This window comes from Oncorhynchus masou, unplaced genomic scaffold (assembly GCF_036934945.1).
Source record: "Oncorhynchus masou masou isolate Uvic2021 unplaced genomic scaffold, UVic_Omas_1.1 unplaced_scaffold_938, whole genome shotgun sequence".
NCBI classification, from domain to species: domain Eukaryota; kingdom Metazoa; phylum Chordata; class Actinopteri; order Salmoniformes; family Salmonidae; genus Oncorhynchus; species Oncorhynchus masou.
The window spans coordinates 40001-51563 of NW_027015869.1; the positions used below are offsets into that span (position 1 = coordinate 40001).

General features: G+C 44.2%; 1 protein-coding gene across 1 annotated transcript; it reads right to left on the reverse strand.

Annotated features, from left to right (window-relative positions):
- Positions 1–9400: 9400 nt before the first annotated feature.
- LOC135538298 (zinc finger protein 135-like) lies at positions 9401–10472 on the reverse strand. The gene is made up of 4 exons (XM_064964204.1): positions 10459–10472; positions 10193–10325; positions 9975–10112; positions 9401–9766 (listed from the first exon to the last, which is right to left on the reverse strand). The coding sequence occupies exons 1-4, from the start codon at positions 10470–10472 to the stop codon at positions 9401–9403; spliced, it is 651 nt and encodes a 216-aa protein (XP_064820276.1).
- Between the last annotated feature and the right edge of the window lie 1091 nt (positions 10473–11563).

Here is an 11563-nt window from a genome sequence, read left to right on the forward strand (position 1 = left end):
TTGAGGACAGTCAACCTGTGAGGACAGTCAGCCTATTGAGGACAGTCAACCTACTGAGGACAGTCTGCCTATTGAGGACAGTCAGCCTATTGAGGACAGTCAGCCTATTGAGGACAGTCAACCTATTGAGGACAGTCAACCTATCGAGGACAGTCAGCCTATTGAGGACAGTCAACCTATTGAGGACAGTCAGCCTATTGAGGACAGTCAACCTACTGAGGACAGTCAGCCTATTGAGGACAGTCAACCTACTGAGGACAGTCAGACTATTGAGGACAGTCAGCCTACTGAGGACAGTCAGCCTATCGAGGACAGTCAGCCTATTGAGGAAAGTCAACCTATTGAGGACAGTCAGCCTATCGAGGACAGTCAGCCTATCGAGGACAGTCAACCTATCGAGGACAGTCAGCCCATCGAGGACAGTCAACCTATCGAGGACAGTCAGCCTATCGAGGACAGTCAGCCTATCGAGGACAGTCAGCCTATCGAGGACAGTCAGCCTACTGAGGACAGTCAACCTACTGAGGACAGTCAGCCTATTGAGGACAGTCATCCTATTGAGGACAGTCAGCCTATTGAGGACAGTCAACCTATTGAGGACAGTCAGCCTATTGAGGACAGTCAGCCTATTGAGGACAGTCAGCCTACTGAGGACAGTCAGCCTACTGAGGACAGTCAGCCTATCGAGGACAGTCAGCCTATTGAGGACAGTCAGCCTATCGAGGACAGTCAGCCTACTGAGGACAGTCAGCCTATTGAGGACAGTCAACCTATTGAGGACAGTCAACCTACTGAGGACAGTCAACCTATTGAGGACAGTCAACCTATTGAGGACAGTCAACCTATTGAGGACAGTCAGCCTATTGAGGACAGTCAGCCTATTGAGGACAGTCAGCCTACTGAGGACAGTCAGCCTACTGAGGACAGTCAGCCTATCGGGGACAGTCGGCCTATTGAGGACAGTCAGCCTATGAGGACAGTCAGCCTACTGAGGACAGTCAGCCTATTGAGGACAGTCAACCTATTGAGGACAGTCAACCTACTGAGGACAGTCAACCTATTGAGGACAGTCAGCCTATTGAGGACAGTCAGCCTATTGAGGACAGTCAGCCTATTGAGGACAGTCAGCCTATTGAGGACAGTCAGCCTATCGAGGACAGTCAACCTACTGAGGACAGTCAACCTATTGAGGACAGTCAGCCTATTGAGGACAGTCAACCTATTGAGGACAGTCAACCTATTGAGGACAGTCAACCTATTGAGGACAGTCAACCTATTGAGGACAGTCAGCCTATTGAGGACAGTCAACCTACAGAGGACAGTCATCCTATTGAGGACAGTCAACCTACAGAGGACAGTCATCCTATTGAGGACAGCATTTTAGCCCCGCTGGTCACGGCCCTCCTTCGTCTGCGGCGCGGACGATGATGTCATCCGATATGTTCTCCGAACCCCCGGTGCCAGTTGCTGTTGCGACGTCGCGTTGATAAGTTCTCGCTCTCCGATGCAACTCCAAAGTCTTTTATATCTCCATGTCCCATCATGCACTGCAAACGTCGTTGTGTCTGGGGTTCGCTCCAGTTGATGATTTCAGCCCCCAGTTAGATCCAGTTTACTCAATGTGACAGTAGACCCATTCATTCTTTGCTAAAGTTCATCCACTGTAAGGATCGGGTGTCTGCCACGTATGACTGCTGTGTTCTCTCGTCTCATGTCCTGACACAGTCTTATATCGCCGTCCGGTTTCGGCACTAAAACTACCAGATTCACCATATTGGCACCGACACTACCAGATTCACTCAGGGTGTGGACACCATCCTCTCTCCATTAAATCGATGTTTTGTCGTTCCTTCTTCACAACAGTATCTCGGACCTGCCTGGTGTGTTCCTTGTTCTTTCATGATGCTCTCTGCGCTTTTAACGGACCTCTGAGACTATCACAGTGCAGGTGCATTTATACGGAGACTTGATTACACACAGGTGGATTGTATTTATCATCATTAGTCATTTAGGTCAACATTGGATCATTCAGAGATCCTCACTGAACTTCTGGAGAGAGTTTGCTGCACTGAAAGTAAAGGGGCTGAATAATTTTGCACGCCCAATTTTTCAGTTTTTGATTTGTTAAAAAGTTTGAAATATACAATAAATGTCGTTCCACTTCATGATTGTGTCCCACTTGTTGTTGATTCACAAAAAAATACAGTTTTATATCTTTATGTTTGAAGCCTGAAATGTGGCAAAAGGTCGCAGAGTTCAAGGGGGCCGAATACTTTCGCAAGGCACTGTATGTTGCTCATGATTTCCCATGTGCTCTCATCTACTATGTTACTTGTGATTTCTCATGTGCTCTCATCTACAATGTTACTCGTGATTTGCCATGTGCTCTCAACTACAATGTTACTCGTGATTTCCCATGTGTTCTCATCTACAATGTTACTCGTGATTTCCCATGTGTTCTCATCTACAATGTTACTCGTGGACCCGGAGTCAATTAACATGAATAAACTGACCCTCCCACTGAGAAGGTGATCCTGTCTGAGTTACAGTTCTCACCTACAGAGACTTCAGAAAGCACTTAATTACACATTTTGTTGTGTTACAGCCTGAAATTAAAATGTGAATATTTTTTACCTCATCTACACACCAATACACCATAATGACAAAGTGAAAACGTGTTTATAGAAATGTTTTGCGATTTTTTTTATTTTTATTGAAAATTAAGTTACAGAAATAACTCATTTACATAAGTGTTCACACCCTTGAGTCAATAACACCCTTGAGTAAATACTTTTGTAGAAGCACCTTTGGCTGTGATTACAGCTTTGAGTCATCTTGGGTATGTCTGTATCAGCTTCGAGTCATCTTGGGTATGTCTGTATCAGCTTCGAGTCATCTTGGGTATGTCTGTATCAGCTTCGAGTCATCTTGGGTATGTCTGTATCAGCTTCGAGTCATCTTGGGTATGTCTGTATCAGCTTTGAGTCATCTTGGGTATGTGTATATCAGCTTTGAGTCATCTTGGGTATGTGTATTTCAGCTTTGAGTCATCTTGGGTATGTGTATTTCAGCTTCGAGTCATCTTGGGTATGTCTGTATCAGCTTTGAGTCATCTTGGGTATGTCTGCATCAGCTTTGAGTCATCTTGGGTATATCTGTGTCAGCTTTGAGTCATCTTGGGTATGTGTATATCAGCTTTGAGTCATATTGGGTATGTCTGTATCAGCTTTGAGTAATTTTGGGTATGTCTGTATCAGCTTTGAGTCATCTTGGGTATGTCTGTATCAGCTTTGAGTCATCTTGGGTATGTCTGTATCAGCTTTGAGTCATCTTGGGTATGTCTGTATCAGCTTTGAGTCATCTTGGGTATGTCTGTATCAGCTTTGAGTCATCTTGGGTATGTCTGTATCAGCTTTGTACATCTGGATTTGGGGATTTTCTCCCATTCTTTCTTGCAGCTTTTTTCAAGCTCTGTTGAGTTAGTTGGGAGAAGTAGTGAACAGCAATCTTCAAGTCTTTCCACAGATTTTCAATGGGATTCAAGTCTGGGCTTTAGCTGGACCACTCAAGGACGTTCATATTCTTGTTCTGAAGTCATTCCAGGGTTGCTTTGGCAGTATGCTTGGTCATTGTCCTGTTGGAAAGTCACACACCAGTCTAAGGTTGTTTGCACTCTGATGCATGTTCTCATCAAGGATTTGCCTTTATTTGGCTTAGAGCTTTTCCCTACAAAAAAAATGTACAATTTGGTCGACCGAGAGTCGTCTGTTTTTTCTTTTGACCAATCGATTGGTCGAAATGTTTAAACGTGTATTTTTCCATGTGTTTGAATAACATCAACTATATGCACGAGCTTGTCTGATGCTTAAGCACACCATTTGAAGAAATAAATAAGACAAACAAATGACTGAAGTGGGAGCCCGATGGCCCACACTGTGTTAAAAAGAAATTAAGCGAGTGCCTGTGTGACAGGCGCACGTTGTCTCTCTCCTCCCTACTGCAGTGAACAGGCCCCACACCACAGTGTTCATCTCTGTCTCTCTCTCCTCCCTACTACAGTGAACAGGCCCCACACCACAGTGTTTATCTCTGTCTCTCTCTCCTCCCTACTGCAGTGAACAGGCCCCACACCACAGTGTTTATCTCTGTCTCTCTCTCCTCCCTAATGCAGTGAACAGCCCCCACACCACAGTGTTCATCTCTGTCTCTCTCCTCCCTACTGCAGTGAACAGGCCCCACACCACAGTGTTCATCTCTGTCTCTCTCTCCTCCCTACTACAGTGAACAGGCCCCACACCACAGTGTTTATCTCTGTCTCTCTCTCCTCCCTACTGCAGTGAACAGGCCCCACACCACAGTGTTCATCTCTGTCTCTCTCTCCTCCCTACTGCAGTGAACAGGCCCCACACCACAGTGTTCATCTCTGTCTCTCTCTCCTCCCTACTACAGTGAACAGGCCCCACACCACAGTGTTTATCTCTGTCTCTCTCTCCTCCCTACTGCAGTGAACAGGCCCCACACCACAGTGTTTATCTCTGTCTCTCTCTCCTCCCTAATGCAGTGAACAGCCCCCACACCACAGTGTTCATCTCTGTCTCTCTCTCCTCCCTACTGCAGTGAACAGGCCCCACACCACAGTGTTCATCTCTGTCTCTCTCTCCTCCCTACTACAGTGAACAGGCCCCACACCACAGTGTTTATCTCTGTCTCTCTCTCCTCCCTACTGCAGTGAACAGGCCCCACACCACAGTGTTCATCTCTGTCTCTCTCTCCTCCCTACTGCAGTGAACAGGCCCCACACCACTGTGTTCATCTCTGTCTCTCTCTCCTCCCTACTACAGTGAACAGGCCCCACACCACAGTGTTCATCTCTGTCTCTCTCTCCTCCCTACTACAGTGAACAGGCCCCACACCACAGTGTTTATCTCTGTCTCTCTCTCCTCCCTACTACAGTGAACAGGCCCCACACCACAGTGTTCATCTCTGTCTCTCTCTCCTCCCTACTACAGTGAACAGGCCCCACACCACAGTGTTTATCTCTGTCTCTCTCTCCTCCCTACTACAGTGAACAGGCCCCACACCACAGTGTTTATCTCTGTCTCTCTCACTCCCTACTGCAGTGAACAGGCCCCACACCACAGTGTTTATCTCTGTCTCTCTCTCCTCCCTACTACAGTGAACAGGCCCCACACCACAGTGTTTATCTCTGTCTCTCTCCTCCCTACTACAGTGAACAGGCCCCACACCACAGTGTTCATCTCTGTTGTCTCTCTCTTCCCTACTGCAGTGAACAGGCCCCACACCACAGTGTTTATCTCTGCTGTCCGTGCTGAAGCTGCACCATAATTACACCCATTGTGTTTCTTACTTGTTTCTCTGACCCAAAACACTTCATTTGTTTAGGAAAAACATCCCCCTGCTCCCTCAACCATTGAAACATGTTTGGAACACCGTAAACAACACTACATTCATTGTTTTTGTAAAATAAAAAATATATATAAATCCTTTATTTACAGCAAAGAGTAAAACAGTTGCATGGATTTGTGAATTGCGGTTTATTTATTTATTGTTCAGTCGGTTTATTTATTGTTTTGGCTAATTACCCAAAACTCCCTTTGTTCTTTGATGTTAAAACTAAAACGCTTGATTGCATGAATGACTCGCGTGCTGTGCGATGACACGAAAGAAAACGAACAAACGATTGATTGACACAGTCGAGCGACGTTACAGTATTAAGACTAAAACAGGACGCGCTCTTAAGCCTACAGCCCGATGGTGGTTATCGACGAGTACTATGATAAAGAAGCCTACGAATGACAATGACGTTATTATAATGACGATCGCGACAATGACAACAAAGATGCACGAGATCAAGAGAAAGAAGGAGGGTATAGGAGCCAGAGCTGCGTGCATATTATGCGTGACAAACAGAGGCTGTTTTAAGATTACAATATAATTCTTCTGCCTGTTGGGAATAGTGTAAACAACACCAATACGAGGGTTAACTTTGCTGTTATGCACATAGCAACATGGTCTAGGAAATGGCGCCAAATTCAACAGCGTACTGAACATTATGTTTTAGCACCGTGTCAATATATATACATACATATACACATAAATATATATTTGTGACTGTACACCTAAAGAAATCTCGGTCGACCAACAACCTATCGACCAAACAATCGACCAGTAGACTAAAAATGGGTTCAGCCCTAATTTGGTTTCATTCATTGTTCCCTATATCCTTATCAGTCTTCCCAGTACCTGCCACTGTAAAGCAGTACGCTGCCACCACCATGCTTCCCAGTATCTGCCACTGAAAAGCATCACGCTGCCACCACCATGCTTCATGGTAGGGATAGTGTTTGACGGATGATGAACTGTTCCTGTTTCTTTCCCCTTCAGACATAGAGCTTTGCATTCAGGCCAAATAGTTAAATGTTTGTCTCGTCAGACCACAGAATATTTTTGCCTTATGCTCTCATGAGTCTTTTAACGTGCCTTTTTGCAAACTCCAGGCCTGCTGTCATGTGCCTTTTTCTTAGGAGTGGCTTCCGTCTGGCCACTCTCCCATAAAGTCCAGATAAAGTGCTCTGTAGAGACGGTTGTCCTTCTGGCAGGTTCTCCCATCTCAGCCCAGGAACACTGGAATTCCGTCAGTGGTCATTGGGTTCTTGGTCACCTGCCTGAACAAGGTCCTTCTTGCCCGGTTGCTCTGTTTGGTCAGATGGCCAGCTCCAGGCCAATTCTGGGTAGTTCCATATTTTTTCCATAACCCAATGATGGAGACCACTGTGCTTTTTGGAAACCTTCAGCAGTTTAGACATGTTAATCCCTTCCCTAAACCCTTCCCTAAACCCTTCCTAAAAACCCTGTAGTTTGGTCACTTATTTTGAGCAATAAAAAAAACAAATGTATATAAAACAATGGGGAAAGAAGAACCTTGCTGGATATAAAATAGGTTAACGCGTTCACAATGAACTGGCAGGAAGTGTGAATGACGAGAGCTTCTGTGATGTCATCCCATTTTAAAGCGTTCACAATGAACTGGCAGGAAGTTTGAATGACGAGAGCTTCTGTGATGTCATCCCATTGGCTGGTGGTAAAAAATCCTCTGTTCTCACCATCCGATGTTTATGTTTACAATGAAATGTATGACGTCACAATGGTCAACACTAGAACGATGAGCTTTTAAAAAAAATTTTTTTTACAAAAACATATCTAGTCTCTCTCCAGTCAGCAGGAAACAGATTTGGCAGTCAACCTGTCCTCAATTATGGTGATACTATTTATAAAAGAGCAGCTGCCTCAAACCCGTTCACAGGTTTGGTTAAAAACCTCTACGGGATTGGTGTCCCTATACCGGGACGGTTGTGCTAACGTGCGCTAATTTGATTAGCATGACTATTGTAAATAACGACATACTTTCCAGGACATAGACATGTCTTATATGGGCAGAAAGCTTAAATTACTGTTAATCTTACTACACTGTTCAATTTACAGTAGCTATTATAGAGGAAAAATACCATGCTATTTGAGGAGAACGCATAACAACAACAAAAACTTACCACAGCCAGAGATACAAATGTAGCATAGTTTTATTTGATACATTAAATTGTTATTGTTCTATTTAAATATAGGAACTGGATTCTCCAGTTTGAACCCCTGCTGTCTGCTGGCTCCACACCCAACCTGCCCGGCCATCTAGATGTGTGAAAGTTAATGTATAAGTTAATGATCCATCATTCCTGCGAGTATCAAGAATATCCATATCCTTGCTTCAGGTCCTGAGCTACAGGCAGTTAGATTTGGGTCATTTTAGGTGAAAATTGGAGGGGAAAAAAAGGGGTCCAATCCATAAGAGGATTTATTAACTTTAGGAGACTCCTTTGGTGTCTAGAGATTTAAGTAGATCAGCCTCCTTTGGTGTCTAGAGATTTAAGTAGATCAGCCTCCTTTGGTGTCTAGAGATTTAAGTAGATCAGACTCCTTTGGTGTCTAGAGGTTTAAGTAGATCAGCCTCCTTTGGTGTCTAGAGATTTAAGTAGATCAGCCTTTCGTTACCTTGCGCCTTGTGTGTGGAATGATCTGCAATGCAGGAATTAGTGCCTTCAGGGCTTTTCAGACGGTTGTTATGAGCCCTTGTTACCGAATATGTTTGTTTTGGTTTTCGTGTATTGTTGTGTACAATAACATGTAGTTTAACGTGCATGCGAATGTGTAGTTGCATGTGTTTTATTGTGTATTCATGTGTATATGAATTGGTAGTTTAATGTGTATCGTGGTGCTATACAGGCCTCATCTGGAAAAGAGACCTCGGTCTCAGTATTGACTCCCTGTCAAAATAAAGGTCAGATGAATACACTCTCTAGCACATTAGGTGGTGGTGGTATTCAAGTTGAGTTCATTTGTGAACTTCCAATACACTCATAGAAGTATAAGAAGATAGCCCTAAATGGTGCTGTCCATGACCATGTTGGCACAGAAGATGCCATTGCAAGGAAAGGTGTGAATTTCAATAGCTATTGAGTTAGCTTAAGTTTCCTCACTTCACCTTTTATTTCAAGTTACTCTCCTCTCCTCAACTTCTCTCTCCTCCCTCCTCTTCCTTCTCTTGGACAATCACATTGAAAGCACAGGCAGGCTTAGCTCCAATGGATATTCTCTCATGCCTTTTTAGACTTCTTAGCTGAGTAAATCTCTCTCCACACTGAGTGCAGTGGTAAGGCTTCTCCCCACTGTGTGATCTCTGATGATTCTTTAGGTCTCCCGCAAAACGAAAATTATTTCCGCACAGTGAGCAGTGGTAAGGTTTCTCACCTGTATGAATTCTCTGATGTTCTTTAAGGCTTCCTGAATGATTGAAACTCTTCCCACATGTGGTGCAGTGGTAAGGCTTCTCTCCACTATGTACTCTTTCATGTCTCTTAAGGTTTACTTTCTCACTGAAACACCTCCACATTGGGAGCAATGGAAAGGTTTCTCTCCCGTGTGTACTCTTTGATGATTTTTAGATTACTTGAGGAACGGAAACTCTTCTCACATTGAGGGCAGGGGTAACGACCACGACCAAGTAGTCTTGATATATCTGGGTCAACTACACCACTATTGTCCTCCTCTTCCTCAACATCTCTTTTCCTCCACATTGATTTCCCTCTCACTCTCCTCCTCCTGGAGAAATACATTGAAAGCACAGACAGGCGTCTCTCCAATATGTATCCTCTGATGACTTTTAAGAATTCTTAGCTGAGTGAATCCCTTCCCACACAGAGAGCACTGGTAAGGCTTCTCTCCACTGTGTGATCTCTGATGATTCTTTAGGTCTCCTGCGAAACGAAAATTCTTTCCGCACAGAGAGCAGTGGTAAGGCTTCTCCCCTGTATGTATTCTCTGGTGTTTCTTAAGATTTCTGGCTGACTGAAACTCTTCCAACAAAGAGAGCAGTGGTAAGGCTTCTCCCCTGTGTGTACTCTTTGATGTTCCTTAAGGCTTCCAGAATGATTGAAACTCTTCCGCATTGGGTGCAGTGGTAAGGCTTCTCTCCACTGTGTACCCTCTCGTGTCTCGTGAGGTTGACTTTTTCACTGAAACTCTTCCCACATGTGGCACAGTGGAACGGTTTCTCTCCAGTATGTACTCTCTCATGATTTTTTAGATTACCTGAAGAACTGAAACTCTTTCCACATTGAGGACAGGGGTAACTCCCACGACCAGGAAGTCTTGATGTACCGAGGTCAATTACACGGCTATTTTCTTCCTCAACATCTCTCTCTTTTCCTTCTCATCGATTTCCTTCTCATCCTCCTCCTCTTTGACAATCAAATTTAAAGCACAGGCAGGCTTCTCTCCAATGTGTATTCGCTGATGACTTTTTAGGTTTCCTGGCTGATTGAAACTCTTCCCACAAAGAGAGCAGTGGTAAGGCTTCTCTTCACTGTGGGATCTCTGATGAGTCTTCAGGTCTCCTGCCCGACTGAAACTCTTCCGCAAAGAGAGCAGTGGTAAGGTTTCTCCCCTGTATGTATTCGCAGATGTTGCTTAAGGCTTCCTGAATGATTGAAGTTCTTCCCACATGTGGTACAGTGGTAAGGCTTTTCTCCACTATGTACTCTCTCATGTCTCTTAAGGTTTACTTTCTCACTGAAACTCTTCCCACATGTTGCAGCAGTCGAAAGGTTTCTCTCCAGTGTACTCTTTGATGATTCTTTAGGTTAGTTGAGGAACTGAAACTCTTCTCACATTGAGGGCATGGGTAACTCCCACGCAAAGGTAGTCTTGATGCTGTGGAACTGTGCTCGTTGTCTGGGCCTGGGTTGGGGCCTCTCCTGTAAGAATATAAACAGATACAGACAGAGAAAGTATTTAAGCTTAACAATGCAGGATTCAACAGTCATTAGGGTTAACAGAGTATTGAAATAAATACTTTACAAGGGGCTTGTTGCATCACACATAAATTACAATGCATTGCACATTGATCTGTAGCCATTTTTGTTTTGACACTCGCCTTCCCTCGTACACATTCAGAAGCCCGAGGGGTTTCTGATACAAAGCAGAATCAATGAGTTAGCCAGCTAACTTGCCTAAATATTCAGAAATATATATTTCTTTTGAAAGATTAACTTGAAATTGGCATGCTCTAATTGACTTAAGAACCAAAAACATATCTAAGATTACATTTCTTAATGAACCAGAAAATCAATGGTTATTTTGGGTTGTTTACCTCTGAACCAAAGAGGATGTTAGCCTGAATTTACCTGAGTCAACAGAGTTCCTGTCCTCTCTCTCTCTTCCTCCTCCCCCTCATTGATTTCTCTCTCCTCGCCCTCCTCCTTGACAATCACATTGAATTCCACTGTTTGACTGCAGTTATCCAGCATCACTGACAGCATCTCTGGACCAGGCTGTGAGCTTCTCTGGGCTGGAACACCACAACCAGAACCTGGTTCAGACATGGTAGGCTAGAGGTGGATCTAAAAGGAGACCAAAAGAGTTCAGGGTGATTTTCACAAACCTTGATCGTGGTATAGCTCCAGAAATGACAAACATCTAAGCTAGCTATCCAAACATCCTGTCCATCAGGAATCCCTTTTCCCTAAAAAAAAAAGATTTTTAGGCAACACAAGCACTTTATGTTAGAATAAGGGACAATTCCAAAGTAACAGAGTGATGCTGAGTTAAACCACACAACTTCAATTTTGTGGTATCTCAATTGGTAGCTACAGTCTTGTCCCATTGCTGCAAATACCATATGGGACTCGGGAGAGGCGAAGGTCGAGAGCCGTGCCCTTGAGCCAAACAGTTTGCCCACCCCTTCTATAGACTCTAGTGAGTAGGCTGGACCCTGGTTTTATAAACACACAATAGATTATGTACGGTGCAGTATTTATGTCCAATATGACAAACAAGTGGATTAAAGCTGATTGGCCACTCTTTAAAGGGCCGCAAAATGAGCAGCGACGCTCCTGGGGGTGTAAACTCAGTGGACTTGGAAACTAGAAGTGTTCCTAGGGGTGTAAACTCAGTGGACTTGGAAACTAGAAGTGTTCCTGGGGGTGTAAACTCA

Coding starts and splice junctions, on each gene's coding strand:
- LOC135538298 (XM_064964204.1), bottom strand. Junction 10,113..10,192: donor ACCTAAAGAATCATCAAAGA/GTACACTGGAGA, acceptor AAGAGACATGAG/AGAGTACATAGTGGAGAAAA. Junction 9,767..9,974: donor CTCTTTGCGGAAGAGTTTCA/GTCGGGCAGGAG, acceptor GGAAAAGAGAGA/GATGTTGAGGAAGAAAATAG.